This window comes from Syngnathus acus, chromosome 21 (genome assembly GCF_901709675.1).
Source record: "Syngnathus acus chromosome 21, fSynAcu1.2, whole genome shotgun sequence".
Taxonomy (NCBI): domain Eukaryota; kingdom Metazoa; phylum Chordata; class Actinopteri; order Syngnathiformes; family Syngnathidae; genus Syngnathus; species Syngnathus acus.
The window spans coordinates 11722445-11750249 of record NC_051105.1 but is presented as its reverse complement, the minus strand read 5'-3'; the positions used below and the strand labels follow the sequence as shown (position 1 = coordinate 11750249).

At 43.2% G+C, this 27805-nt stretch overlaps 2 protein-coding genes across 5 annotated transcripts in view; one reads left to right on the top strand and one right to left on the bottom strand.

Annotated features, from left to right (window-relative positions):
• The window catches only part of gli2a (GLI family zinc finger 2a), a 98243-nt gene extending 88332 nt beyond the window's left edge, over window positions 1-9911 (top strand). For 3 of the 4 annotated variants that reach the window (XM_037239335.1, XM_037239334.1, XM_037239336.1), the window contains 4 exons: window positions 800-964; window positions 1185-1466; window positions 6818-7184; window positions 7259-9911. In XM_037239335.1, coding sequence (XP_037095230.1) covers window positions 800-964; window positions 1185-1466; window positions 6818-7184; window positions 7259-9522 — 3078 coding nt within the window. In that variant the 3' untranslated portion in view covers window positions 9523-9911. The remainder of the gene's footprint in view (window positions 1-799; window positions 965-1184; window positions 1467-6817; window positions 7185-7258) is intronic. The other variant, XM_037239333.1, reaches the window with a different exon arrangement.
• Window positions 9912-18511: 8600 nt separating this feature from the next.
• trim45 (tripartite motif containing 45) lies at window positions 18512-24039 on the bottom strand. Its single transcript, XM_037239337.1, has 8 exons — window positions 23258-24039; window positions 22165-22453; window positions 21958-22103; window positions 21255-21571; window positions 20759-20888; window positions 20353-20467; window positions 19847-19973; window positions 18512-19430 (listed from the first exon to the last, which is right to left on the bottom strand). Exons 1-8 carry the CDS (start codon window positions 23746-23748, stop codon window positions 19276-19278), a joined length of 1770 nt encoding a protein of 589 aa, XP_037095232.1. The 5' UTR covers window positions 23749-24039; the 3' UTR covers window positions 18512-19275.
• Between the last annotated feature and the right edge of the window lie 3766 nt (window positions 24040-27805).

Genomic DNA, 27805 nt, shown 5'->3' with positions numbered 1-27805 from the left:
AGTTCCAATTATTCCACAGGTCTAGAGAGCCTTTTGCAGTTTAGTGTGAAAATAACATGTGAAATTATAGACTAATGTGTTAATAATTTCACACATAAGGCGCTCCTGAGTATAAGTCGCACTCCCAGGGCCAAACTATGAAAAAAACTGCGACTTATAGTCCGGAAAATACGGTAATGTTGAATGTGATAGAGCATTCTCTATGGGGGATTTTTGGCACCAAAACATGTGAAACATTTTAATTTTTGAATTAGACAAAATGTATCCCTGAATATCCTAAACTTTGGGAGTTTAGAGTTGGAATGAATTGAATTAGTCAAAACATGTTGAAATTAGAGGAAAAAAACTAAAATATGTCATTTATTTGGTGTGTATTTTAATTAACATTTCCCCCCAAATGTAGAATTGTTGGTATGTGGCAATTATTGCATTGGTTGGGATAAACTGAACAATTCAAAGTTGGAATTATTGTAATAGGTCAAAAGATGTAGAAATCACAGAAGAAAAATGCAACCAAAAAAAAGTTAAACATTTATAATATTTTGTGGGTAGTGCAATTATGCAGGAAACATGGATTCAGTTCCCACTCAATGATGGTATGAATGTGAGTCTGAATACTTGTCTCTAGATATGTTCCCTCTAACTGACTGACGACCAGTTCAGGGTGTAGTCTGCCAGCTGAAATAGCGTCCTGCACTCCTTGACCTTCAACAACTTAAACGGTGTAGGGAATGGGTGGATGGATCCCTGTGGCATTTCTTCTCACCATTTCACACTGTGGCTTTCTGTCTATTTGCAGTTTGAGGGCTGCACAAAAGCTTACTCCCGTCTAGAGAATCTCAAGACCCACCTTCGGTCTCACACTGGGGAGAAGCCCTATGTGTGTGAGCATGAAGGCTGCAACAAGGCTTTCTCAAATGCTTCAGACCGAGCCAAGCACCAGAATCGTACACATTCTAATGAGGTATGTGAAGTTGTCAACCAGCTTTGTGTGGAGTACAGCTTTCACATATACGGTACAATCGTGCATTGGCAACACTTCTAGATCTGAAGATTTGTCTTTTCTTGGTAAAAGTGTTAATGTTATGATTCATGTCAAACATATTGTCTGCTTGTCTGTCCTATCTGTGTGATGCTGAATTGTAACTCTATTTAAACAAATTGTGTTTAATCCCTTTCAACAGAAACCATATGTATGTAAAATTGCGGGTTGTACCAAGCGCTACACAGACCCCAGCTCTCTCAGGAAGCATGTTAAGACTGTTCACGGACCGGAGGCTCATGTCACCAAGAAACAGCGAAGTGACGCTCCTCGAGGACTTCAACCTCCCAAAGACAATGGCGAGAATGAATTCCATTCTAAAAATGGCACAGGAAGTGTGGATGAAAGGACTGATGCCAAAGGCACCATGAGAAGCATGGAAGACTGTCTACAAGTCAAATCAATCAAGACTGAGAATTCCATTGTGAGTCATGATTGTACACTTCAAGGTGTCATTGCGATTCTAGTAATTTGATTGAATACTGTTATCGGCATGACTTGTGTCCCTTTGTTTCCACATTTACTAACACTGACACCACTGACACTGTGGTTAAATATTTGACTGACAGTTGTCTGCATGCTTAAGTCACATTTTCAGTTTTTTGCTTGAAAGTGCTTTTCTCTTTCCCTTAAAATTTCCATAATGGATAGTCTGCACTGAGGTGAGCATTCCGTTTTCTCTGTCTCATGACTCAACCAACAAGAGTTAATGCCTTTTCATGTCTTGTTGCATTTGAATTAGTCTGGCAAATTTATGAAACTGTTACTTTTTATGCATAAAACAGTAATCACAAAATCTTGATTATGACAATATATATATATTCAAAGGTTTTAGTGGGATCACAACTACTTTTTATGCATAAATCAGTAATCACAAAATATTTATATTCAAAGGTTTTAGTGGGATCACAACACAAGTAGTTGCATGTTTAAGCTTTTAAATTACCTGTATATATCATATATGCATATATATATATATATATATATATATATATATACACGTATTTGTGTGTGTCCACGCGTGTATGTGTGTGTGTGTGTGTGTGTGTGTGTGTGTGTATATATACCATATTGGCCCGAATATAAGACGATCCTGATTATAAGACGACCCCCTCTTTTTCAAGACTCAAGTTTGAAAAAAGACTTTTTGAACACCAAATTTAATTTTTATACAGAAAATGATTACATCTGAAACGAACGATTATAACACTATAATCGAGAGAAAAAGCATTTTATTTTGCCTCATTCAAATCATGCAAAAACTTAATCTTAAAACACATCTTAACATCTGAACATTTAAATATGCAAACTAAAGTGCAATCACATTTGTAAATGAATGGCTTCTGGTTTTTGAAATGTAAATAAACCACTGTGATAAAACAACAAAATTGCAATAACTACATTAACCATCAAAGTGAAGTCTAACTGTAACTGTAGTCTTGAAATAAATCTGAATAAGGAAAAACATTGCAATAAAATAATGCAAACTGCTACCGCTATTGTTGGGGAGCCTGAGGACTGTATAGGGGGTTGGCTCGGATGGTTGTGCTCTTTTCGCCCCCGGGTGTCAGAACACAGGAGGGAAGACGTGGTTCAGTTTTGATTGCTTTACTGAATTATTGGCAAAAAAGTAACAGGCACTGTGGCTTTGATTAATTGATTGATCAATTTTATTTCACACTAGTCTACTCTACAACACTAGTAGAGGGCACACATCACATAACTAACTGCGCGTAACGGTTCCGCGATACTAAATAACCATAAATGAAATACTCTCGGCAACACACCAAACATAAGTCATCGAGACAACAAAATACATTTGCTGGCGACCGTTAGTCGCCGTGCCGCTGCGTAACGGCTACTCGCACAATGTGAAGCAAACTTAAAGGAGCGCGCCGGAGCTGTCAATCAAACGGCGCGCACACAAAGCAAACCGCGATCGGACAAACAGCATGACAGTGGACAGTAGTAACAATGAAATGTATCTACTCACTTTGTGTCAAAGACGCACACGATCACAGCAACATACTCAATCGATACCAGCAACCTTTAACTTACCGCTGTGCATAAGTGAATGGGTATAATGTCTAGACTCCGAATGTAAGACGACCCCCACTTTTTCAGTCTTATTTCAATGCAAAAAACATCGTCTTGTATTCGGGCCATTACAGTATATATCAGTGGTTCTTAACCTGGGTTCGATCGAACCCTAGGGGTTCGGTGAGTTGGTCTCAGGGGTTTGGCAGAGCCTCCACTGTGGAGGTCCGAACATACCTGATTTATTGTAGAAATTTGTGATGACGCATATCTGAACTGGCCTCACAAAGGCAACAGCAGAAGGCACACTTATTTGCAGGTGTGTAATTTGTTGTGAGTTCATGCATTGTGTTGTTTTTTTTATTTGAACAAGGTGATGTTCATGCACGGCTCATTTTGTGCGCCAGTAAAAAAACATCGATGTCTTGAATTTGAAAAAAATAAATACAGATTTTTTTCCATGTAAAATACGCACCCTAAAAATGGCATGTTGATGCTGGAAAAAAGCCTGTACCCATGTATAATACGCACCCAAATTTTGACTCCTACTTAAGTCCGTAAACGTAAAATTATTTCAGAAAAAAGATCATCTTTGGGAACAACCGGATGTTATTCTGCCGGTCAGTATCACTGCGCATGCGCTAGCAAACTCAATAGCGAAGAAATGTTTCGGATTTGTGTAGGGTACATTGTGACAGCAAACGAGCAGGTGATCGAGCAAGCGTCTGATACGAGAGCATTGTGTTCGTATGGAGCGTGTTTGAAGTGAACAGCATAGAAGAAAGCGCATCTGTAATGGCGGCCTCCGTATGATATCCGGATTAAAAAATAAATTTAAAAAAAAGTACCCATGTATAATGCGCACCCCAGATTTTAGGACAATAAATTAGTTAAATTTTGCGCATTATACATGGAAAAAAACGGTAAATATTTTTCACTAAAGAGGGGTTCGATGAACGCGCATATGAAACTAGTGGGGTTCGGTAACTCCAACAAGGTTAAGAACCACTGATATATGGTACGTGTGCGTGCGTGTATGTGTGTGTGTGTGTGTGTGTGTGTGTGTGTGTGTGTGTGTGTGTGTGTGTGTGTGTGTGTGTGTGTGTGTGTGTGTGTATATATATATATATGTGTATATATGTATATATATATATATATATATATATATATATATATATATATATATAAATATACACTTATGTACACACACTTTATTATTTATATATATATATATATATACACAAATGTATATATATGTGTACACACACTTTATTGTTTATTTATATATATATATATATATAATTTATATATATATATAATATATATATATATATTATATATATATATATATATATATATATCACATCACAGGTCTAGCTGCTGTAATGTAAAAGCTTAAACATACAACGACTTGTGTTATGATCTCTTTATTTTTCAACAATATAAGACACAGCATTTGTTACAATAACAAATACTTATCATGCTAACTGAACGTTAATAATTATATATTCAAGCTAATTTTGTTAATGCATGAGTGCTTATTACATGTATCCATCTACTCTCTCTTTCTCCCTCTTTCACTGCATACAACTTAAAGCTGTTTGTATATTGAAGGTTCAGATTTTAAACATATGTACAAAATGACGAAAAACAAAATTATGGATGTCTGATAAGCTACAATTAATTTTAGCAGAAGAGTCAAGGTAAAGTTTCCCCAGGAAAAAAAAGGACTACTACTCTGCTTGATGATGTAAACATGTTCGCTATGCTAGTTAGGCACGTTATCAGCCTTGGTAGAAAGCTTACTATCATTAATTTCACCAAAGCAAGACACACCAAACTAACTCATAATTGGCTGCAAACATTAATTTGAAGATCGTTATGTTAATACCTTGTTACCTTGAATTTGTCCAACATTGATGGGTGGTGCTCTCATTAATGTGACATCATATTGCAAGTATTCCCTGCTTTGGCAGCCACATTTCTGACGTCATTGTTTTGCAAGTCGGATAGCCTTCCTCCAAGCCTTGGTCATCTGTGCTTGTTTAGCAGCAAAAAATTCATATATTATTTAATTATTTAGTACCGTATTGGCCCGAATATAAGACGACCCTCATTATAAGACGACTCCCTCTTTTTCAAGACTCAAGTTTGAAAAAAGACTTTTTGAACACCAAATTTAATTTTTATACAGAAAATAATTACAGTACATCTCAAACAAATGATTGGAACAATATATTCGAGAGAAAAAGCATGTTATTTTGCCTCATTCAAATCATGCAAAAACTATCACATCTTAATATCTGAACATTTAAATATGTACCGTATTTATTCTAATTATCGCCCAGGGCAATAATTAGAGAAGGTTTATGTCCATGTTTATGGTGGGCGATTAATAGAGAACACTTTTTGTCGCCAAGGGGCACTGAAATGGGTGATATGTATATTTTCCTTATGTAGTATGCAATAGCTGCATCTCACTGGTGTTCTTAACACTAGAACAGCGGCTGTTTTGATCTACCTCTAACAGCGGGGTGCGTCAATTGACGCTCCATCGATGCGACACGTTACCGTCGCACATCACATGTTGCGCACGTCATGTTATCGCGATCGTCTTGTTCGAGCGCACGCCCCGATAACGTAATTGTGTGAGGATATTGTAGCGGAGTGACGAGTGTAATTGTATTATAGTTTATGGAGAAAACCAATTTAAAAGGGACATTCGGCGTGCTGTCAAATCAGTCATATTTAAACTTGCGCAATGACGTCGGAATGCGGTCGCGGAGGAAAACGTAACTTTTGGGGGGAATTTTTGGCAGCATGGGCAATAATTAGAGGTATCAATGTTTTTTATTTATGTCATCGCTAACACACACTGGGCAATTATTAGAATATGCGCAATAATTAGAATATATACGGTAAACTAAAGTGCAATCACATTTGTAAATGAATGGCTTCTGGTTTTTCCATTTTTGTTATCTCTTTTCTTACTTTATTCTCTTTTCTTTCTTGTTTTTAATTTTTCTTCTTCGTGCTACCGCTATTTTTATTTTTATTCTTTGTGACAGGGGTTCGCTTTTGCCTGGGGAGTCAAGTTCAGCGTTTGCTTTAAGGATATCTGGCGCCATCTAGCGTTGTGAATGGGTATAATGACTAGACCCCGAATGTAAGACGACCCGCACTTTTTCAGTCTTACTTCAATGCAAAAAACGCCGCCTTATATTCGGGCCAATACGGTAATATTACCCATACGTTAGTTTAGGCAGAGGGAAAGGTTTGAAAAGTTAATTTCCTTCAGCCATCCTCAAGCTCGCTCACTGGTCACCTCCTACCTCAAGTGTGACTCATTTAAATGCTCTGTGATGTAAACTATTAGATGATAACATATTAGCCATGCTAGTTAGCCACCATATATGCCTCCATCATAAACTTCGTCCATGCAGTACGTTTAATGAACACCTAGAAGCAGTAAGCCGCTGATTGGTTGTCTCGTGGAATTCACTCTGACAAGCACTGATAGTGTTTAGGCTGCGAACTTGGGGTGTGGGGAGAGGTCAACTTAACCTGTTTAGGGAAGTTTGCGCATTTAAAAAAAAACATGATTGTGGTGTACCGTCTAAAAGGTAAATTATTCCATGCCTCGTGTGTACCACCAAACTACCTCGATTTTCCATTTGGGTTACATCAGTGCTTGTATTATTTATTTATGTCCATTTGTTGCTTGGTGTCCCTCACTAGATGTATCAGTCCAGTCCTGGTGGTCACTCATCATGTAGCAGTCAGCCATCACCTCTCAGCAGCACCAACAACAACGACAGTGGGGTAGAGATGGCCATGCACAGTGGGGGCAGCTTTGGGGACCTGAGTGCACAAGATGAGTGTCCCTTGGTTGACTCTACTGTTCCTGCTGGGGGACAACAGACAGGGATGGGACTTCAGCTGAGGAAAGCAGTGAGTCATTGTGGCACAGTTACCATCAAAATGCAGACTATCAAGAAAGAACAGCTGAAGACGGTGAGAGACTCCTGCCCGTGGGTCAATTCAGCACCACAGCCCCAACAGGGCCAACGCAACAACACTAAGCTGCCCCCAATACCTACAGCTGGTAACTATAAACTCTGATGTCTTCATTCAAGATGTATTGACGAAGGCCATTAATAATTTTCTTTGCAACTACAGGTTCCTTGCTGGAGAACTCCAACTTAACAACAAACCTCAACAGTTTACACAATGGTCAGCGTTTCGGAGACCAGTCTTTGTGTGAAGTTACTCTGCTAAACCAACTAAATGATCGGCGTAATAGCACAACCAGCACAATCAGCTCAGCATACACCATGAGTCGGCGCTCATCCGGCATCTCACCTTGCTACTCCAGCCGTCGCTCCAGTGAGGCATCCCAATTTGGTGCTAACCGTCATAACAATATCAGTTCAGCAGACTCCTATGACCCAATCTCCACTGATTTATCCCGACGGTCCAGTGAGGCTAGCCATTGCGGAGGTGGTGGTGCTGGTGGAGCAGGGGGAGGAAATCTCCCAAGCCTTCTAAGTCTGACCCCAGCTCAGCATTATCGTCTAAAGGCAAAATATGCTGCTGCCATTGGTGGAGCACCACCTACGCCCTTACCCAATATGGAGAGAATGAGCCTCAGGACCCGCATGGCCCTCTATAGTGACTCTCAGGAATATTCAACACACCATTACCACCAGCCATCCTCTGGAAATGTGCCACGGCGATGCAGTGATACTGGATATGGCAACCACAGCCTGATGCCCCATGAGGTACCTGCCAACCTTCCACGCCGGGCCAGTGACCCAGTGCGCTGTCCCACCCATGACACTCTTTCTACAGTTCCACGCTATAACAGTATGAACAGCATGAATAGTTCTTCAGAATGTCATCAAGCATTGGCAATGTATGGTTACACTCGTTCTGATGGCAACCTGCAGCGCTACCCGTTTGCCCCCAGACCACCAAGCATTTCAGAAAATGTAGCTATGGAGAACATGGCGGTAGATGGGATGGGAAATGGGGGCGAACAGGGCGCGGAGGATGATATAGTTCTTCCAGATGACATGGTGCAATACCTTAGGTCCCAAAACCCAGGCAACCAAGGTCACAACTTAGGACAAGGGAACTACCAATTCAATAACCAGTCTCAGGGCTATCAGACTGGCAGTGCCCCGCTCGCCTCATTTTATTCCCAGAGAAGGGGTCCTTTGTTTGATGCCTGTTTGATGCAGTCTGGTCAGGATATGAATCATAGTGACCCCCAAGAGCCTTTCTCAACGTCATCACATATTAACAAGAATAATATGCCAGTTCAGTGGAATGAGGTGAGTTCAGGAACCGTGGACACTGCAACAAAGCTCCCCAAACAGCAACATTCTCTCAGGGGAAACCTAACTGTTGTTCCACAGAGGAACAATTTTGCTTCCTTCCAGGCACAAGGTCAAGGCCTTGGCAGCAATCAGCAAGTCGTACCAGTGAATCAGAATATGTATAAACAGGGCTATGCAAATCACAACAACAAGAGGCTGAACAACCCCCATCATCAGCAAAAACAGTGCAGCACTTTGAAATTGAATGACCAAAGTTCTGTACAAGGGTTTAGCCAAGACACAATTCAAAATTCTATTTCTGCAAGCAATAATGTGCGAGCCACTCGGAATAATGTGATGGATCAAGGAGTGCAAAGTTATAGAGGAAGGGCACAACCTGATGAATATTCTCACATAAACCATGTGGTTTATCAGCAACAGCACTATAATATTTTATCCCAGCACAGCAACATACAGAATGGTACCAGTGTAATGTTACCGCCAAGACCCCCAGTAGAACCCAAGGCAGGTAGCAGGCAGCATCCTGTTTCTGGTATGATGCAATTGAACAGAATACCCAAGTTATCTGATGTGAGTCCCGGTCTGCAGAACAACACGTCAGAGGCAAGTCCAAAAAGGCCCAATGGGACGGCGACCTTACGAAACAACTCTGAGAATCCCAACTCTGCAATGTTCTACACAGGTGAAATTCATTTGTTTGAACAAACACCTGCAACCTTCGAGGCCTCAGTGTCCCCCAATGTAAGCCAGACCCCTGCCAATAACAACGTGGCAGTAAGTAACATGGTCTCACCAGGAGTCAACCAGGTCTCTAGCAGTACAGTAGATTCTTCCACAGGTAGAAATGGTGGTGCGGAACACACCCAAATCGATTTTGACTCGATCTTAGATGATGGGGATCACTCCAGCCTGATGTCAGGGACCCTTAGTCCTGGCCTTTTGCAGAGCCTCTCCCAGAATTCATCTCGTCTCACCACCCCTCGCAATTCTGTTACTCTTGCATCGGTACCAGCAGGAATTGGCAACATGGCCATTGGGGATATGAGCTCAATGCTCACAGCACTGGCTGAAGAAAGCAAGTTCCTCAATATGATTAGTTAGGAGCAAACACAGCTTTAAGCCAATTCAGTCGCAATAAGTCATACATCAGGAATACATGGACTGGACAAAGCACTGACTGAACAATGAATGAGTGGTCATTTTATTTGTTTTATTGTCACTGTCTACAGTATATCAGTATGATATTCTTGTTAGATTTGTATGAAGATGTTTATGTCAAGAGTCTAGGAGATAAGAAAGGACTCATTCAGCCATATACACACAAACACCAGTGGCGTGTGGGGTCGACGGTGGAGGTGTAAAACATACATATGTACATACATACATACATAGTACATACATACATACATACATACATACATACATACATACATAGTAAAGTCAAACCTCGGTTTTCGACCACAATCCGTTCCAGAAGGCGGTTCGAGAAGTGAATCGGTCGAATTCCGAATCTATTTTTCCCATTATAAATAATGGAAAAGGTTTTAATCCATTCTAAGACTTTAAAAAAACGCCTTTTTTAAGCATTTTTTCATTTGCGCATTTTTGTCCGATCGCACAACTGCAGCGCACGCCGACCGCGCAACTGCACCGCACTGGTCGCATTATTGTGACAGAGCCGTCGCTGGAATTTAGAAAATATTTTTAAAGTCCTGATGTACTTTCCAAAATTTAAGTGGACCTCAGTGCGCAGGGAGCTTAATATGGTCCGATCGCGCAACCGCAGCGCGCCAAGTGCTCACTGTCGCATTGCTTTAAGAGCGTCTTTGTGTTTTAGGATGGCTTGACTGCTCCCACTTGCTTTCTTTGGAGGCATGATTAGGGGTTAATACAATCCTCAAAGTAAGGAACATACAATAACAAACGGAGTCAGTCGGCATCCGGGCCGCGCGGTCGGGTTTTCTCGGGTCCTTTCGGCTCATCTCGCGGGGTTCGACCTCCGAATTTTATTCGACAACCGAAGCGAAAAAAAATCCCGATTTGTTCGAGAACCGGGACGTTCGAAAACCGAGGTTTGACTGTACATACATGCATACAGACAGACAGACACGCAAATTCACTCACACACACACGGTATATAGTGCTGCACTGAAAGCATTTCACATTGCCTTGCAGAGGATATTGGGGATGAGCATCTAATCACAGCTCCATCACAAGAAAACGGCTGGTATTCCAGTGGAGACCAAACTTTTAGAATTATACTGTATGGTACTTCCTTCAAGTAATATGATAGTCTTTTGTAATGTGTTATAATGACTTATACATAATCATGGTGAAATATTTGAAACTAATATCAGGGTCCACTGACTTGCTTTTTGATCATCGTCTGGACATTTGAGGATGCTATTACAATTCAGAGGCAAGATCTCTTTGTGACGTCAAATCCACAAGGGTGAAAGACTGAAATGGACAAGGATATGCTTTGGTCTGTCAAGGAATTCAGACCCCTATGTGTGATGGGCAACATTCTCTAAAAGTACAAGTAAAAATACAAGTACCTCTGTGTGTTCCTAATGGGATCCAACTCTAATTAACACATTCATAACATCACCCCAGGACCTTTATGCTACAACCCATACCTCCCCTGGGCTATGGATGAACCGCAAGATGTCAAATTCAGAAAAGGACAGACTTTGATATTCAAATTCCTGTTTCTGCATACTAGCTCATCAAAATCCCAAGTTTTAATTTGTTCCTTGTATTTCTAAGTAGCCTTTAAAATTTTCTGTGTATTTACTACTACAGTATATACTTTTACAAGTTTGTTTGGCTTTGTGTGACACTGTATATAGCCTTTGTATATTTCAAATAAACTATGACTTTTTTTCTGTGTACGGCCATAACTTGTGTTCTATCCACCCATCAAATTTTTTATACCTCTTATCCATTCTTGACTGGTTTTAAACCAGCCTTAGAGCTCATATAGGTGACTCACATTCACACCGATGGACAATTAAGTCTTCAATTCATCTTAAAATCATATTTTTTGGAATGTGGAAGGAAGCCAGAGAAAACCCATGCAAGGTAGGGCAGAACACACAAACTTCACACAGGAAGGCAGGAGCCCAGATTCAACCCTCTTCATCTCAAAACAGTAAGGCGGACGTGCTTGCCACTTTTCTACCATGCCACTTCTTGTGCTCTGTCATCTCAAAATTGTAGACTTAGAGCTAATAGAACCAGAATTTTCCAAGGGAGCAATCCCAAGGGAAAAATAAAGTTGAGTCTAAGTCTAAAAGGACACTGGCATCAAGAAATAAAAGGGTGTGTGCTGCAGCACCCAAAGATCCCACCCGATCCCACACCTACTCCCACACCCAACCTGCACGTCCCTGTGCAAGACTGAGTAATATACATGAGCCCAAAGAGGCAGCCAAGTAACACACTATTTTAAGATAAGTTGATAAATTGAGCCGGCTCCTGCCCCATGCTTTTTACATGTGTTAACTCATGTGACCCAGTTACTTGCTAATTTTTCCATTTATGATGGCTATTTGTAAATGGTATAAGAAAATAAAATGACCATGATTGAGTAATAAATTTGAAAAAAATCTAACTTTTAGAAAGTCATTTCTTATGAAAGTATTTATCATCATGAGGTGTGTGTATAATTTTGAAGGGAAATTTCTCATTTTGGAAAGAGGCCGTAACATAAAATGTGGAAATAGTAGTTAAGCACTGTGAATATGTTCTGGATGCATTGTAACTTACTGTTCAATTAAAGATTAAAGTCCCATTGATCGTCACACACACACCTGGGTGTGGTGAAATTTGTCCTCTGCATTTAACCCATCCCCGTGTGATTTTAATCCATCCCCTGGGGGAGAGAGGAGCAGTGAGCAGCAGCGGTGCCGCGCTCGGGAATCAGTTGGTGATCTAACCCCCCAATTCCAACCCTTAATGCTGAGTGCCAAGCAGGGAGGCAATGGGTCCCATTTTTATAGTCTTTGGTATGACCCGGCCGGGGTTTGAACCCACAACCTTCCAGTCTCAGGGCGGACACTCTACCACTTGGCCACTGAGCTGGTGAAGATGTAAAAGGAGATGCCCCTCTGAGAAAAACACTGTTTCTTGGTATGAATCCCAACTCGCAACATGGCCACCATCGGACAAAACAACACATGCAGAGGCACAGGGTCCAATTACAATGAATAGACCCGCTATGAAGCAAATACGATAGATACGGAAAGACAAAATTTCTCCCATTAATTCTTGAGTATAACTAGTAGAGCCGTTGAAGAACACATTGAGTGTTATTTTGTAGTTTCAATATAACAGAATGTACAGATGAAAAACAGAGTGTGATGCCCTTGCTCTTTGACCTTCGAGGGCAGGCCATCATAATAAAGGGAATCACACATGAAGCTTTCTGTGATTTTCTTTCTTGGCCTGACTAATTTTTTCATCAAAGACTTCCTCTATTGAGTATGTATGCCCATTGAGATCAGAGGGATGTGACCCGTGTTTGAGTTGGGGGTTACTTAATCCCCCTATATAACTTTTGGGGCCATCCGGCTGCTTCAGAACATGGTCAGCTCTCACTAGGAGAATTATGATCATCTTGCCTGTGGGATGTAGACCATGAAGGCCAGCATTGTAGCTCTGCTTGAGGAGAGTCCAGGGTCAGTCCCAAACCCGCGTCATGACCTCTTGTAGGTTAGCCGCTATTGCCAGGCACAATAGCAGGCGGCTGATCTGAGAGCCCCATCATGAGAGGGGTGTTAAGGAATGCTGCCATTTCATTGAAGTCACAGGGATCTTTTTATTAAAAGCTTATGTGTTAAGAGGGAGGGGCTAGAAGGACATGACCTTCTTGGTCAGCTTCTCCTTTAGGTTTTTTTTATTTTTCCTTTGGGCGGCACAGTGACGCACTTGTCAGCACGTCAGCTCACAGGTCAGAGGGGCGGGCTTCCAGCTCTGGCCTTCCTGCTTGGAGTTTTCATGTTCTCCCTGTGCCTGCGTGGGGTTCCTCCGAGTACTCCGGCTTCCTCCCACATTCCAAAGACATGCATGGTAGGCCAATTGACCACTACAAATTGTAGGCGTTGGTGTGAGTGTGAGCGTGAATGGGTGTTTGTCTATGTGTGCCCTGCAATTGGCTGGCAACCAGTTCAGTGTGTACCCCGCCTACTGCCCGTAGTCAGCTGGGATAGGTTCCACCTTACCCGTGACCCTCATGTGGATCAGCGGTTCGGATAATGGTTGGATGGATGTTTTTCCTTTTCCTGTTATAACTGGCACAAAGAATGGACAGCCACTGATCCCACAACATGGAATGAACGAACTGTGTTCTTAGAAGGTATTAATGTGAAGGTACAGGGTAGCTAGACATTTACTAAATACCATGAAAATAAATGCCAATATGGCAGTTATTGTGTAGTCGATGAGAAATGTGTGAGAACTCAGTAGGTCTACCCCTTTTTACTGAGGGTTAGTTATGTTTTTCTTTGGGCTAGCTAGTACCTACCTAGGAAGAACTTGCAAAAAAAAATTAAGTAGATTGTGTAAATTAACAACACTCGGGAAATAGTCTTCTGGCCTTGAACCCATAACCTTCTTTAGGAGTTCTAAGGTTAAGGTTGACACTGCTACACTCCAGTACATGAACAGCTGCTGAGGGGAGGCTGGTGTTTTCATAACCCAGCACTATATATGTAATTATGCACTAAAAATGACGAGAAAAAAAATCTTGTTCTTTAGCAAAGTAAATTTAACACTGTCAAGTATGCAGATAGTTTGACCTATTTGTTTATCCTGATTATCCTTGCCATGTCCTGACCAGTAAAGGAATCAAACAGAAATATACATAATATATGATAATTCTAGTCAAGAAGCAAACCACAATGTCACTGGCTAGGTCAATGTTCAAATGTTGGAAGCATTTACTGTAAGGAGTTAACCCTCATCGCTGCTCCAAATCCATCACGCTAAGTGAGCACCACTCTAAAAGCAGTGGAACCATGAGGAAAGTTCCTTTATTTATGCTACAGACTGAAAACACTTTGATTTGTTCAAGACGAGTAATTGCTTGTATTTACAGATATTTACCTCTATAGATTTGATACACAACTTTGAAGGTGGCATGAACCCACTCATTGTTCATGTGAACAAAAGTATTCCAACATGTGATTGACATTTGTAAGATACCATCACATTAACTGATGTTGAAAGTTCCTGTTTTCCTGTTGGCCCTGATTGTCCCCGCCTGTTTTGCTGTTTGTTCCTGCCTGTTTGCCTCCCTGTTAGTCCTGCCATGTTCTCCTGCTTGTTTGTTCATATTATCCTCTCCTCCACCACCATTTTCCTTTCAATAAACCCTGGTCCAAGCTGCATTTGGTCGCCCTGCTTCATTCCGCACGTGACACATCTTCATTGTGTGTCTTAAAAAATGACCAAACAAAAACTTCTTAGGCAACTCCAACATAGTGCTTAAGTCATCACCTGACAACTTGGCTTTTAGCACTATGAAAGTGCCAAAATGTCCCATTTTAGGTGACAAAGCATGATCACACATTTGATGTCAGGCTATGTGTGGGAATGACAGAGTCAGAGAGTATCATTTAGACTGGAGATAAATACTCAAATATCAAACGTATATATAGTCAATAGCCATCTTGCTTCAGAAATTGCTCTTAATCTTAGCAGTTTTTAGAAATCAAGTTCTTCATTGTTTGAATATACTGTACCTGTTTAAAAGTTTTATTACTTTGGAAAAACAGATGTCTAACATGAAGCAAAGAGCCATTCCGGAAGCCATAATGGTGGAATCCAGTCAGCATCGCTCCGAAATAGATCATAGACTTATTATTCTTGGATTCATGCCACTGGATTGTTGAATGGGGAATGTGCTCACAGGCATAAGCGTACAACCACAATTATAGCAATGAAAAGTAAATGCATTGCTGTGTGTTTGATTACACATTTTCTATTCTTGGGGAATTCGCCTAGAACATTGCCTCAAGGAGATTATTGTAACAAGGATGAGTCAGATATAATTTATACTGTAAACCAAGATCTGCAGCCTGTAGGATTTCAGGAATCATTCTTTGTAGGACGAAGTAGGGTGGATTTGGACTTCTAGACTGCTTGATATTTCCATCCATACTGTATATGGGCCTATGGGTATCAGTGATGGGCAGTGCCTTTGACATCGGCCTTCGCTCAACACAGCATAAGGCCATCATGAAAGCCTCCAGCGAATAACTGTCAACTGTGGCCATGTGAAGCCCTTTGAGACATGTTTGTGATTAAGGGCTATATGATTAAAATTGACTTGACTTGACATGTCTTTATTCTTTTTTCATATGCATGCAATATTAGTCAGAATACCTTGTTTTTGAAAATGCAACTACAACTTGAAATGATTAAGATGTTTATATGCATAAACTGAGGAATATGAACGCTCGGACTTGGCCTTGTCATCACGTCCAATTAAATATAGTGATTTGGAAGGAACAATGTGGGATGGGCTGGGCGCCAGACATACCATTCTGAAGTTTTCTAATTTCGCCAAGGGTCAAGGGGTCTTCATAGTAAAAGCAGATCAGAAAGGATGTGGGGCCAGGGGCGAGGACAAGGCCCATAAATCCAGTCCCATTCTCAGAGTCTTTTTCAAGACTGTATATAAACATCCAAATTAAAATACAGTCACAAATGCCACATCGTACTATCATTACTGTGCAGAGATTTTGCCTCAGAACTAGTAGGAGGGTGTCAGTGGGCTTCGGCGTCCATAGTTGCATGTAACAGATTGATGAGAACTGCTTTTCAGTATGTGGGGTACTGTTCTATGATTAATCTATAAACAATATAATATAATGTATAATACTTATGAATGTCATAAAATGCGCCTCCCAAAAAAACGTTTTTTGTACTACCGGTACAAAACTCCGGAGTACAAATCAGGAGTTACCTTTCAATGACAGATCCGTAAAATCAACAAAATTCATGATTTATATTTTAGGATTCAAGTTGTGGTATTATTTTGGAAATATTCTGATCACGGTTTTAGGATGCCGAAACTGATACCAATCATCCACGAGTGTGATCACATGGATTGATTGTAAAATTTTCAGTTTTAGAGCTACAACGGCTATTTTTCTTGATTAATTAGTTGATTTTTTCCAATTAATTGGCAAATAAGATTTTTATTGAAATAGAAAAATTAAATCCCTTTATTATTCTAAAGCAAGGCATTGCTTCAAGTAAGCAGTGCAGTAATTGCACAAATTGGGATTCATTTATTTTTTTGGTCACTGTCAGAAAACAAGTGGAAATGTGCCTCATTATTTTCCCCAAGTGATGTTTGCAAATGTCCTTTACTGATTGAACACAAACATAATCAGAAGTCAGGTTTACATACAGCCTTTTGCTTCAATTAGAATGAAATCAAATTACCAAATAGCATGAAAATACTCAGGGAAAATCAGAATGGAGTTTCATATGGGTTTAGAGGGGTGGCGTATTCTGGTCCCAATTCTGATGGGTTATTAGTTTAAAATGAACATTTTAACGATTAATTTCACTCAGGGTATGTATAATAAAAAGGTGTAGAAGGAAAATAAGAATGCCTCAAGTTAACGTTCTTTTAGGTTTTCAGCTGTAGGGTCTCTTTCTGAACACTGGGTGGCAATGCACCCACATTAAGTTGAAGAAATATGATGTGATGTCACTGCTATATGTTATATGCCATAAATATAAGACTGACTATTGATATTGTACATTTTACGCCAAAGCTCAAGCTAAATTGAGTGACAATTACAGTCACTCAAATAGGGGAATTGTTAGATTAGGCCTCTTTGGCATCCATGACTTGAGCCAGGCCGTTATCTTGCAAGCTGTGATATTTCTCTTGCTTTCACCCTGCTTGCATTACTTATAACTCCTGTTTAAAATGTTTATGAGGCAAAAATAATTCTAAACTCATGTAAATTTAAGGTATTTCATACAGTTTGTTCAATGTTATCTGACTCTTCAGATATGAATGATAGGCATAATTTGTTTTTAGAGTTGTTCACATCTGCCTGATTGGCTTATATCTGGTTATTTTGTCTTTTAAAAAATAAAGACAATTGTGACAATGAAATTTGTTTTATAACTGTGTATTTGCATGAAATCTTTGTAGGTAAAAAATGTCCGAAAAAACGATTGGCCCCCGGGCCCCTTCACTTGATCAAATCTGGCCATCCTTGAGAAAAGTTTGGACACATCTCTCAGTTGAATATCAACTGAGAATATGCAGTCTTCAGGTCATTATTATTAGTGTAGTGAGCGTTAAAGATAAAAGAACCAGGCTAAGGTCCTGCAGAACTTAACGGCCTCTGATTTCAAAACTAGTTAATAAATTTGTATGTTCAATGTCAAAACTAGTTAATCAATTTGTATGTTCATTAATTATCGCATATGTAGTGTAATATGAGGCAATGACGAAAAATAGTCCACCTTGTTCACAAACGAAAACGTGAAATGCCCTAAGCACCATTTTGGTAGTGCAATGCCAAGCTATTTATGTAAGAATTTATGACGTGATCTTTGGTCATTATAAAAATAAAAAAAAGCTCTTGAATTCAACTGTTCATCATTGCCTGTTTTTGTTTTCATTATACAAATGTACCTTAAGCTGTACAATGCTTTTAAAATGAAAATTAAACTGAAGAAAATAGGGTGGCATCTTATTTCTTTCCGCGGCTGTATTTGGGTTGTCATAACGACCCTCTGAAAAATGCTACAACTACGATGTGGCCCTGCCTCAAAAAAAAAAAAAGTTTGATCCCTCATATAAATCAACCGCGGTCACCGTAAACGTGAGTGAGCATTTACCCCGGAAAAGTCTGCAGAGTGAAAAGAAATCTCCTGCCATCTGGTGGTAAAAGAAGAAAGGAACACTTGATTCATTTTGAAAGGGCATTTGCCATCATTAATATAAAACGAATATCCAGGACAAGTACAACTAAACAAGCATGGGTAAAAGTGATCTAACCCAATGACTAACACATTTTTTGAAAGAACAATAGCAATAATATATCACACATAAGACACACACCTGATTGTTTATTACAATGTACAGACAGTAGTATCATTTCAGTGGAAAAACATGCACATTGGGTGATAGAACAGTGTGTAATAATAGCATTTACGGCAACATTTGGCAACAGCTGCTTTCATTGGAGAAAATCTCTCATAGTTCAAAAACATTTGTCATAAAAATTGTCAAATTGTAAGGACTGAAGAAAGGGAGCTTGTAAACTGTAAGCATGGCAGTAGTATATCCAATGTGTCAGCAATTGTAAGACCCATGGAATGATCTTAAAATATAGTTAATAAAATAGTTAATTAGACAGACAGCTGCCTTTTTCTAATATGGAAGGGGAAATGAGTCATAAGAGTGTATTTATCTCAGTCGGATCACAGACATTACCATTCACACATGAAAGAGGTCATTAATGAGCCTCAACAGCAGCACCAAAAGATCTCAGATGCCAGTCTGAAACAACAGTTAAAATGTAATTGTACAAAAAAGGCATTCCCAAAAATGGATGACTCACTACATATGTAAGTATTTTGAACATTATTCTGCAACAATAATGGGATTGGATTTTTTTTTTTTGCGTATTGGCCAATTTATTGTACTATTTGTTGCGTTGTTTCAAGTTCAGAGGCAGTGTTGTTAAATAATAAAGGCACTTGAAGTAACAGCCGGAGAATGTTTCTCATATCTTGGAGATGGCTTACTGGCAACTCAGTCAAGTAGACAGACTTCCTGTTCCGGGCCCATCATCGCCACATCGTCCAACTTCAGAGCGCGACAGTGCGCAAGTGTTTGCCTGCAGAGACGGCTTTAATCACGCAGGCAGGTAAACACTCTGACTTCTCCGTGGTGCTGCCACAACACGACCAGTGCGGCTTTCCGGGATGACCCTTATGGCTGTGACCGCACCCTTGAAATCCTCCTACACACATAAACACAAGGTCATCAAAATATGAGACCTCAACCAAGGATGAACCTGTACACAGGAATGTAAATTCAAAGAATAAATCTGAGACAAAGAAATTGTTGTAATTAATGGGTGTAAAACAGGGCATATAAAATTAAGTTGTGATATTTGGAAACCTGGATGCATAGACATTCTATTTTGAAGGGCAATGATCACATGACCTAATTTGGTTGAGCTTGTTGAGTGGAATTTTGGGTTGTAGAGAAATAGAAATACATATGAAAGCAAGAATGCACGTTACAGCAGCAGAACGATAGCAGAGACACTGCTGGGGCCCAGACAGCAATGTTTAACTAATTTGTGTCATCAAAAAATAGTCTGTATGTTGTTGAGTGTGACAAGATTAGTGTAATGTTAGGGGTTCCTTGTACCGGGCATAGTTCCTGGACAGCCACAGCGTGCCTCCTTGGCTCCTCCACTGGAGCAGAAGGAGCAGCAGTGGAACACTCCAGTGTGATGCCTCAGCTTCTTTGTCACGTTCAAAACAAACGGAGAACCCTGCAGACAGGACAGAGGTCGCTCTATGAAGCAAACTACTATTGATTCTTAGGGGCATCAAGGTGCTTGATTGCTGACCTCTGTACCTAAGGCTAACAATATGGATCCACTTTTGAAGATGTACTACAACAATTCAAATTGTTGTACATTTATCTTCTATGAGTTTATCTACACTTTTTGCAATATATTTCATATAATACAGAGCATACAAAATAACGTTTCATCCCAGGTTAAAAGAAAGTTTTAAGTGGAATTCCTTTGGAGAGTGTTTCAGATATAGTCTATAGGTTAACCTTTTTGTACTATACCAGTATTTGTTCCCCACTAACAGTGCATACCGTAGCTATACTTCAGTCAGTCACATGGGTTCATGGTGTACCTTTACATGTTGAGCTTTGACACAAACCCACACAGAGTACGTTCCAGCCTCATCCGGTCTGTAGGAAACTTTGTAAGAGCCGTCATTGTTGTCCACCACTGTGCTTTCCACCGCACTAAAAGAAAAAAAGAAAGTGTTCTTACTCTCACCATTGTGAGTCCAGCATTTTAGAATGTGTTTGATTTGACCTCAGTCGATCCATCTATCCATTTTCTATCGTGTTTGTCCTTATTAGTGTCGTAACTTGTGGAAAACCTAGAGCCTATCTGATGGGCAAGAGGACATTCTGCTACACGGGGGATTCCTGGCGCTCACTGTTAATGATTATTCTGAATCGGTCTAAATAAAATGGATGGATGGCGGCCGGACGGACTAGTGGCCAAACAGACGGTGCACGTGCCCTCACCAGTGTTTCCTCTCCCTGTGGACGATGCTGACCAGGACAGGATCCCCACCACGTGCCATCTGATCCCCGGCAGAGTCTCTGCAAACCAGGGTGAAGTGGGCCTGCTGGCCCTCACTGGCCTGCTGGAGACCTGTGGATGAGTAGACAGGTAGTTTTTTTAAGTAAACAAAACAAAACATTTATTTTTTATAATACTCATTATAATCACTCAACAGGAGATTGAAACTCAATCTACTGTATATTTTTAGGTTTCACATCACACAGAACCAGATCACACACAAGCAGCCATGCAGAGAAATGTCAGAGTGAAAGGGTCTGAGACATGATGCCTTGCTCAAGGGCACTGCGCCATTAGTATCCCCCAACAACCAATTCAATGGGACTTGAAGCATGACCCTTCATCTACAAAGCGCAAGTCCTTACGGATGAGTTGATACAGTGTCATTGCATACAGATGGAAGCACAGAATTCTAAATCTCTGTCCTGGTCTCCTCACCTTCTCCATCTATAGTGCACTTGTTGGGGTCCAAAGCCTTAAAATGGATCACGCCCACCACTGGGTAGCCGCTCAGCTCACCCGCCATCCCCTGGGGATCAAAGCGGATACCACTGCCGTCATCAGGGATGAGGGCAGCCAGTTGGTCATCACAGCTGCCCTCCGCCAGGCTGCTCAGCCTTCTCAGCGTCACGCCCTTAGCACTGAGGATCTCGGCATCCGAGCCACAGCTCAGCAGCCTGTCGGCAAAGTCCACGCCATCCCGGCCGTCCGACAGCGCCTGCTGCAGCTGCGCCTTCTGCAGATGCAGCTGGTTCCTGCCACACACCGGAAAGGGCTTTCAAGTCGTCATCCAGCATGTCAACACTCAACACTTGCTGCAGCAGGAAGTCAGAGTTCAATGTCGCCCAGGCATTTTATCCAACATCGATGATGTCATCCTATATGTTGTCCAATAGTGTCGCCCAGGATGTTAATGCTCATTATTGCTCACTGTCATTTAGCATGTGTGGTGAAATATAAACATCATCATCCAGTATGTCATTAAGTCAAGCAACAACACGTCAAAGTCCAACATGCCATGGAGTATGTAATCCAACATGTTAACCAGCATCTGTAAGCCATTATCCAACATGTAATACATGTGACAGTGTCACGCAACATTTCATCTGACATGTCTTTCAGCCGCATGTTAGTATCATACCTGCATTGGAGGTGAAGCTCGTCCAGGCGACGCAGCAAGGCCAGGCAGTGAGCTTCCACCGCACTGGCATAGCCTCGAGCGAATGCCCTCATCTCACTGGCTGTGGCTTCCACTCTCGTTTGTAAAGCCTTCTGGGAAACCTCCACCTGGAAAAGACTGTAATTGTTAACAAATGAAAGAGGAGGGGCCAGTACTAACTCGTCACACCTTCTGCAGTGTCTGCTCCAGTCTTTGCAGGTGAGGTCGCAGGCGGACAGTGACCAGCGTCCTGATGCGGTCTCTCTGGCAGCCAATGACTTCATGGGTGGGACAGCAGCGGTGCTCAGAGTGCAGCGTTGTGGCGCATTCCAGGCACACTGGCAGGTCGCAAGGCTGGCAGAAGAGGCGCAGCTCCTGGCCGGGATGGACAGCACACAGGACGGGACGGCAGAGGCGACCCCGAGACTTGAGATCCTGCAATTGCTGAATAGGGTGCGACGCTGTACGCGTCTGACGCCTGTGGACGACAGCATCGATGTAGATCAGTGATTAGTCTGCTGTGAAAGATCATCAGATGATCCACGAGAAAGTAACCATGCATTTGCACTTAATTGTTCCAAAATTATATTTAGTACAAATAAAGCGCCATAGTTAATCTATCTCTGCCTGCGAGTGGCAGGCAGAACAATTAAAAACTCTTCCACTACATGACAGAAGGTACAAATTAGCAGTTGCCGTTGTCCTAAACAGCAGCTTTGTATTCAATTAAACATATAATTTTCATAGTGCGTGAGTTATTTGCGATCAAACCGAAACAATATCATCATTGCTTCAATGTATCTAATGTTTTCATAACAGTTTTCTTTGGTGGTGACCCGTCGGGTTTAACTAATGCAAAGTTTTGAGCAAAAATTATGGCTGTATTGTAGTAAAGGAATAATGACAACATTTAAAGATATTAAATTTAACAGTTTAGAATTGAGCTTGCACAGCATCCCAGTGAGTAGTTTCTAATGTTTTAGAATATATATCAGAGTATGGTATAGAAATGCAGTTCTAGTAGTAGTAGTAGTAGAAGAAAACAGTCACCGAAGTGAAAGTGACCTTTATCAATTTTGTAAAACGTTTCGTTTTGTACAAAAATGACATGTTTTAATATTAATGACTAATATTGATCATTGTCTGTCCCACTATTTTATCTTTTGATTCACGTTTTTGTTTTTCAATAAAGATTATCTTTTGAAAAACGAAAAACTTAACGCAGAAGCAAACAGTAGAAGAAGGTAAAACGGAAGGAAATAATAATAGCGAAAGGAGGTACCTGTGCGCTTGAAAACAGAATTCGCACAAGTTGACGCAGCAGGCCTCACAGCGGCTCTCCGCCCGGCTTTCGCCACACAGGTCACACCCAAGCGGGCCGTTGCTAACCAGGGTCTCGAGAAACACTTCGTCTAACGCCAGGTGGTCGGTGCTTAGTCCGGCAGGCCCCGAAGGCGGAAGGTCCACTTCGGAGTCACAGTCGGGGCAGAGCACTGTGACGTTGACCCGTTTCTCTTTCCTCGCCTCTTTCGTAACTTCTCCGTCCCCGCCCTCCTGTTCTGGGCCATCCCGGTGGCGACCAGCGGCCACCGAGAATGGCTCCAACTGGTTGATACAGTCCAGACAGAAGGTGTGCAGGCACGGCAGGATTTTAGGATCCCGGTACAAGCGAGTACACACGCTACAAACCGCCCTTGGGTTCACCGACAGTCCGTCTGGTGCTATTGGCTCGGTTGCCGTCAGCTGTTCTGAATGACCCTTTTCTTCGGACATTGTTGGTACCGAAAAACAAACCAAATTTGGGGACAAATATGGTTTGTAAGCCGCTAATACTGAAGGAAGGTCTTTGTTATGTCCACAGCCAGTCACATGAAAATGTATCCCAACAAAAACTATTTTGTTTTAACTTTATCATATCCGTTGAAATCCCACCGGAATGCCGTCCTTGCTGTTTTCATGGCTCCAATGGGACATACGACACCTCTTCATCGGTGGGCCAATGGAAGGGCGCCAGAGTCCAGCAGGGGCGGTCCGAACACTTTTAGGGATCCTCATATTTACACCAAACATACCCAGACCAATCCCCTCTACTGGCAGGAATGCACTAACTTTTCATACTAAACTTACACTGATGTAGAAACGAATCATTTATTAATTCTGTAATGCATAACACACACACAAACTTTTTGCAAGTTAGTAGAGTTGTTTCATCTTTTGTTTTGTTCGTTTGTTCATTTCCACATATAAAAACATTTAAAAATGTACAAAGATTAAATAAATGTGATGGAGAATGTCTAAAAAAAAACTCCAGGGGCTTGCGAAGTGGCATTCTCCAGAAATATGAGTACATTTAAGGTAACATTTCAATGGATAGAGAAATATGCATCCTAATAGATGTCATACAGATGAAAGAAATAAGAAAAATTAATAACAGGGATAAGACATACAACAATAGGGTAAAAACAGACCAAATGAATGGATCCAGGTTCATTTAGCAAACCATATGGAAAGTATTTTGTGTCTAAGAGAAGTGATTTCAGAGCCTTCTTAAATTGGTGAGAAGACAAGCCCCTTAAAAATATCCATCCATCCATCCATCTTCTTCCGCTTATCCGGGGTCGGGTCGCGGGGGCAGCAGCTTCAGGAGGGACTCCCAGACTTCCCTCTCCCCAGCCACTTCATCTAGCTCATCCCGGGGGATCCCAAGGCGTTCCCAGGCCAGCCGAGAGACATAGTCTCTCCAGCGCGTCCTGGGTCGTCCCCGGGGTCTCCTACCGGTGGGACATGCCCGGAACACCTCCCCAGGGAGGCGTCCAGGAGGCATCCTGATGAGATGCCCGAGCCACCTCATCTGGCTCCTCTCAACGTGGAGGAGTAGCGACTCTACTCCGAGTCTCTCCCGGATGACCGAACTCCTCACCCTATCTCTAAGGGAGAGCCCGGACATCCTGCGGAGAAAACTCATTTCGGCCGCTTGTATCCGGGATCTCGTTCTTTCGGTCACGACCCATAGCTCGTGACCATAGGTGAGGGTAGGAGCGTAAATCGACCGGTAAATTGAGAGCTTTGCCTTTTGGCTCAGCTCTCTCTTTACCACGACGGACCGGTACAGAGTCCGCATTACTGCCGACGCTGCACCGATCCGCCTGTCGATCTCGCGCTCCATCCTCCCCTCACTCGTGAACAAGACCCCAAGATACTTAAACTCCTCCACTTGGGGCAGGATCTCATCCCCGATCCGGAGAGGGCATTCCACCCTTTTCCGATCGAGGACCATGGACTCGGATTTGGAGGTGCTGACCCTCATCCCGACCGCTTCACACTCGGCTGCGAACCGCTCCAGTGAGAGCTGGAGATCACGGCCTGAAGAAGCCAACAGCACCACGTCGTCTGCAAAAAGCAGAGACGCGATGCTGAGGTCCCCAAACCGGACACCCTCAACGCCTCGGCTGCGCCTAGAAATTCTGTCCATAAAAATTATGAACAGAATCGGTGACAAAGGGCAGCCTTGGCGGAGTCCAACCCTCACTGGGAACGAATCCGACTTACTGCCGGAAATGCGGACCACACTCTGGCATCGGTGATACAGGGACCGAACCGCCCTTATCAGTTGGCTCGGTACCCCGTACTCCCGAAGCACCCCCCACAGAACCTCCCGAGGGACACGGTCGAACGCCTTCTCCAAGTCCACAAAACACATGTGGACTGGTTGGGCGAACTCCCATGCACCCTCGAGGATCCTGTTGAGGGTGAAGAGCTGGTCCACTGTTCCACGGCCAGGACGAAAGCCACACTGTTCCTCCTGAATCCGAGGTTCGACCTCCCGACGGACCCTCCTCTCCAGCACCCCTGAATAGACCTTACCAGGGAGGCTGAGGAGTGTAATTCCCCTGTAATTGGAACACACCCTCCGGTCCCCCTTCTTAAAGAGGGGAACCACCACCCCAGTCTGCCAATCCAGAGGCACTGTCCCCGATGTCCACGCGATGCTGTAGAGACGTGTCAGCCATGACAGCCCCACAACATCCAGAGCCCTTAAGAAATCCGGGCGGATCTCATCCACCCCCGGGGCCTTGCCACCGAGGAGTTTTTTAACTACCTCAGTGACTTCAACCCCAGAGATTGGAGAGTCCGCCTCAGAGTCCCCAGGCCCTGCTTCCACAATGGAAGGCGTGTCGGTGGAATTGAGGAGGTCTTCGAAGTATTCTCCCCACCGACACACGACGTCCCGAGTCGAGGTCAGCAGCACGCCATCTCCACTGTAAACAGTGTTGACGTTGCACTGCTTCCCCCTCCTGAGACGCCGGATGGTGGACCAGAATTTCCTCGAAGCCGTCCGGAAGTCATTCTCCATGGCCTCGCCGAACTCCTCCCACGCCCGGGTTTTTGCCTCAGCAACCGCCGAAGCCGCGTTCCGCTTGGCCATCCGGTACCTGTCAGCTGCCTCCGGAGTCCCGCAGGCCAAAACGGCCCGATAGGACTCCTTCTTCAGCTTGACGGCATCCCTTACCGCCGGTGTCCACCAGCGGGTTCGGGGATTGCCGCCACGACAGGCACCAATGACCTTACGGCCACAGCTCCGGTCGGCCGCCTCAACAATGGAGGCGCGGAACAAGGTCCACTCGGACTCAATGTCCCCCGCCTCCCCCGGGACGTGGGAAAAGCTCTGCCGGAGGTGGGAGTTGAAGCTCTTCCTGACAGGGGATTCCGCCAGACGTTCCCAGCAGACCCTCACAGAACGTTTGGGTCTGCCAGGTCGGACCGGCATCTTCCCCCACCATCGGAGCCAACCCACCACCAGGTGGTGATCAGTTGACAGCTCCGCCCCTCTCTTCGCCCGAGTGTCCAAAACATGCGGCCGCAAATCCGATGACACGACTACAAAGTCGATCATCGAACTGCGGCCTAGGGTGTCCTGGTGCCAAGTGCACACATGGACACCCTTATGTTTGAACATGGTGTTCATTATTGAAAATCCGTGTCGAGCACAGAAGTCCAACAATAGAACACCGCTCGGGTTCAGATCGGGGGGGCCGTTCCTCCCAATCACGCCCTTCCAGGTCTCACTGTCATTGCCCACGTGAGCATTCAAGTCACCCAGTAGAACGACGGAGTCCCCAGAAGGAGCGCTCTCCAGCACTTCCTCCAGGGACCCCAAGAAGGGTGGGTACTCTGAGCTGCCGTTTGGTGCATAGACACAAACAACAGTCAGGACCCGTCCCCCCACCCGAAGGCGGAGGGAGGCTACCCTCTCGTTCACCGGGGTGAACCCCAATGTGCAGGCGCCCAGCCGGGGGGCAATAAGTATACCCACACCTGCCCGACGCCTCTCACCGTGGGCAACTCCAGAGTGGAAGAGAGTCCAGCCCCTCTCGAGAGGGCTTGTACCGGAACCCAAACTGTGCGTGGAGGCAAGTCCGACTATATCTAGTCGGAACTTTTCTGCCTCGCACACCAGCTCGGGCTCCTTTCCAGCCAGAGAGGTGACATTCCATGTCCCAAGAGCCAGCTTCTGCAGCCGGGGATCAGACCGCCAAGGTCCCTGCCTTTGGCCGCCGCCCAGCTTGCAATGCACCCGACCCCTTTGGCCCCTCCCACAGGTGGTGAGCCCATGGGAAGGGGGACCCACGTTTCCTTTTCGGGCTGAGCCCGGCCGGGCCCCATGGGCGAAGGCCCGGCCACCAGACGCTCGCCTTCGAGCCCCGCCTCCAGGCCTGGCTCCAGAGGGGGGCCCCGGTGACCCGCGTCCGGGCGAGGGAAAACGTGATCCATTCATTTTTATCATCATAAGGGGCTGATGAGCCGTGCTTTGTCTGGCCCCTCACCTACC

Coding starts and splice junctions, on each gene's coding strand:
- trim45 (XM_037239337.1), bottom strand. CDS start 23,748: ATGTCCGAAGAAAAGGGTCATTCAGAACAGCTGACGGCAACCGAGCCA. Junction 22,104..22,164: donor TGGAGCAGACACTGCAGAAG/GTGTGACGAGTT, acceptor AGTCTTTTCCAG/GTGGAGGTTTCCCAGAAGGC. Junction 20,889..21,254: donor GTGCACTATAGATGGAGAAG/GTGAGGAGACCA, acceptor ACTCATCCACAG/GTCTCCAGCAGGCCAGTGAG.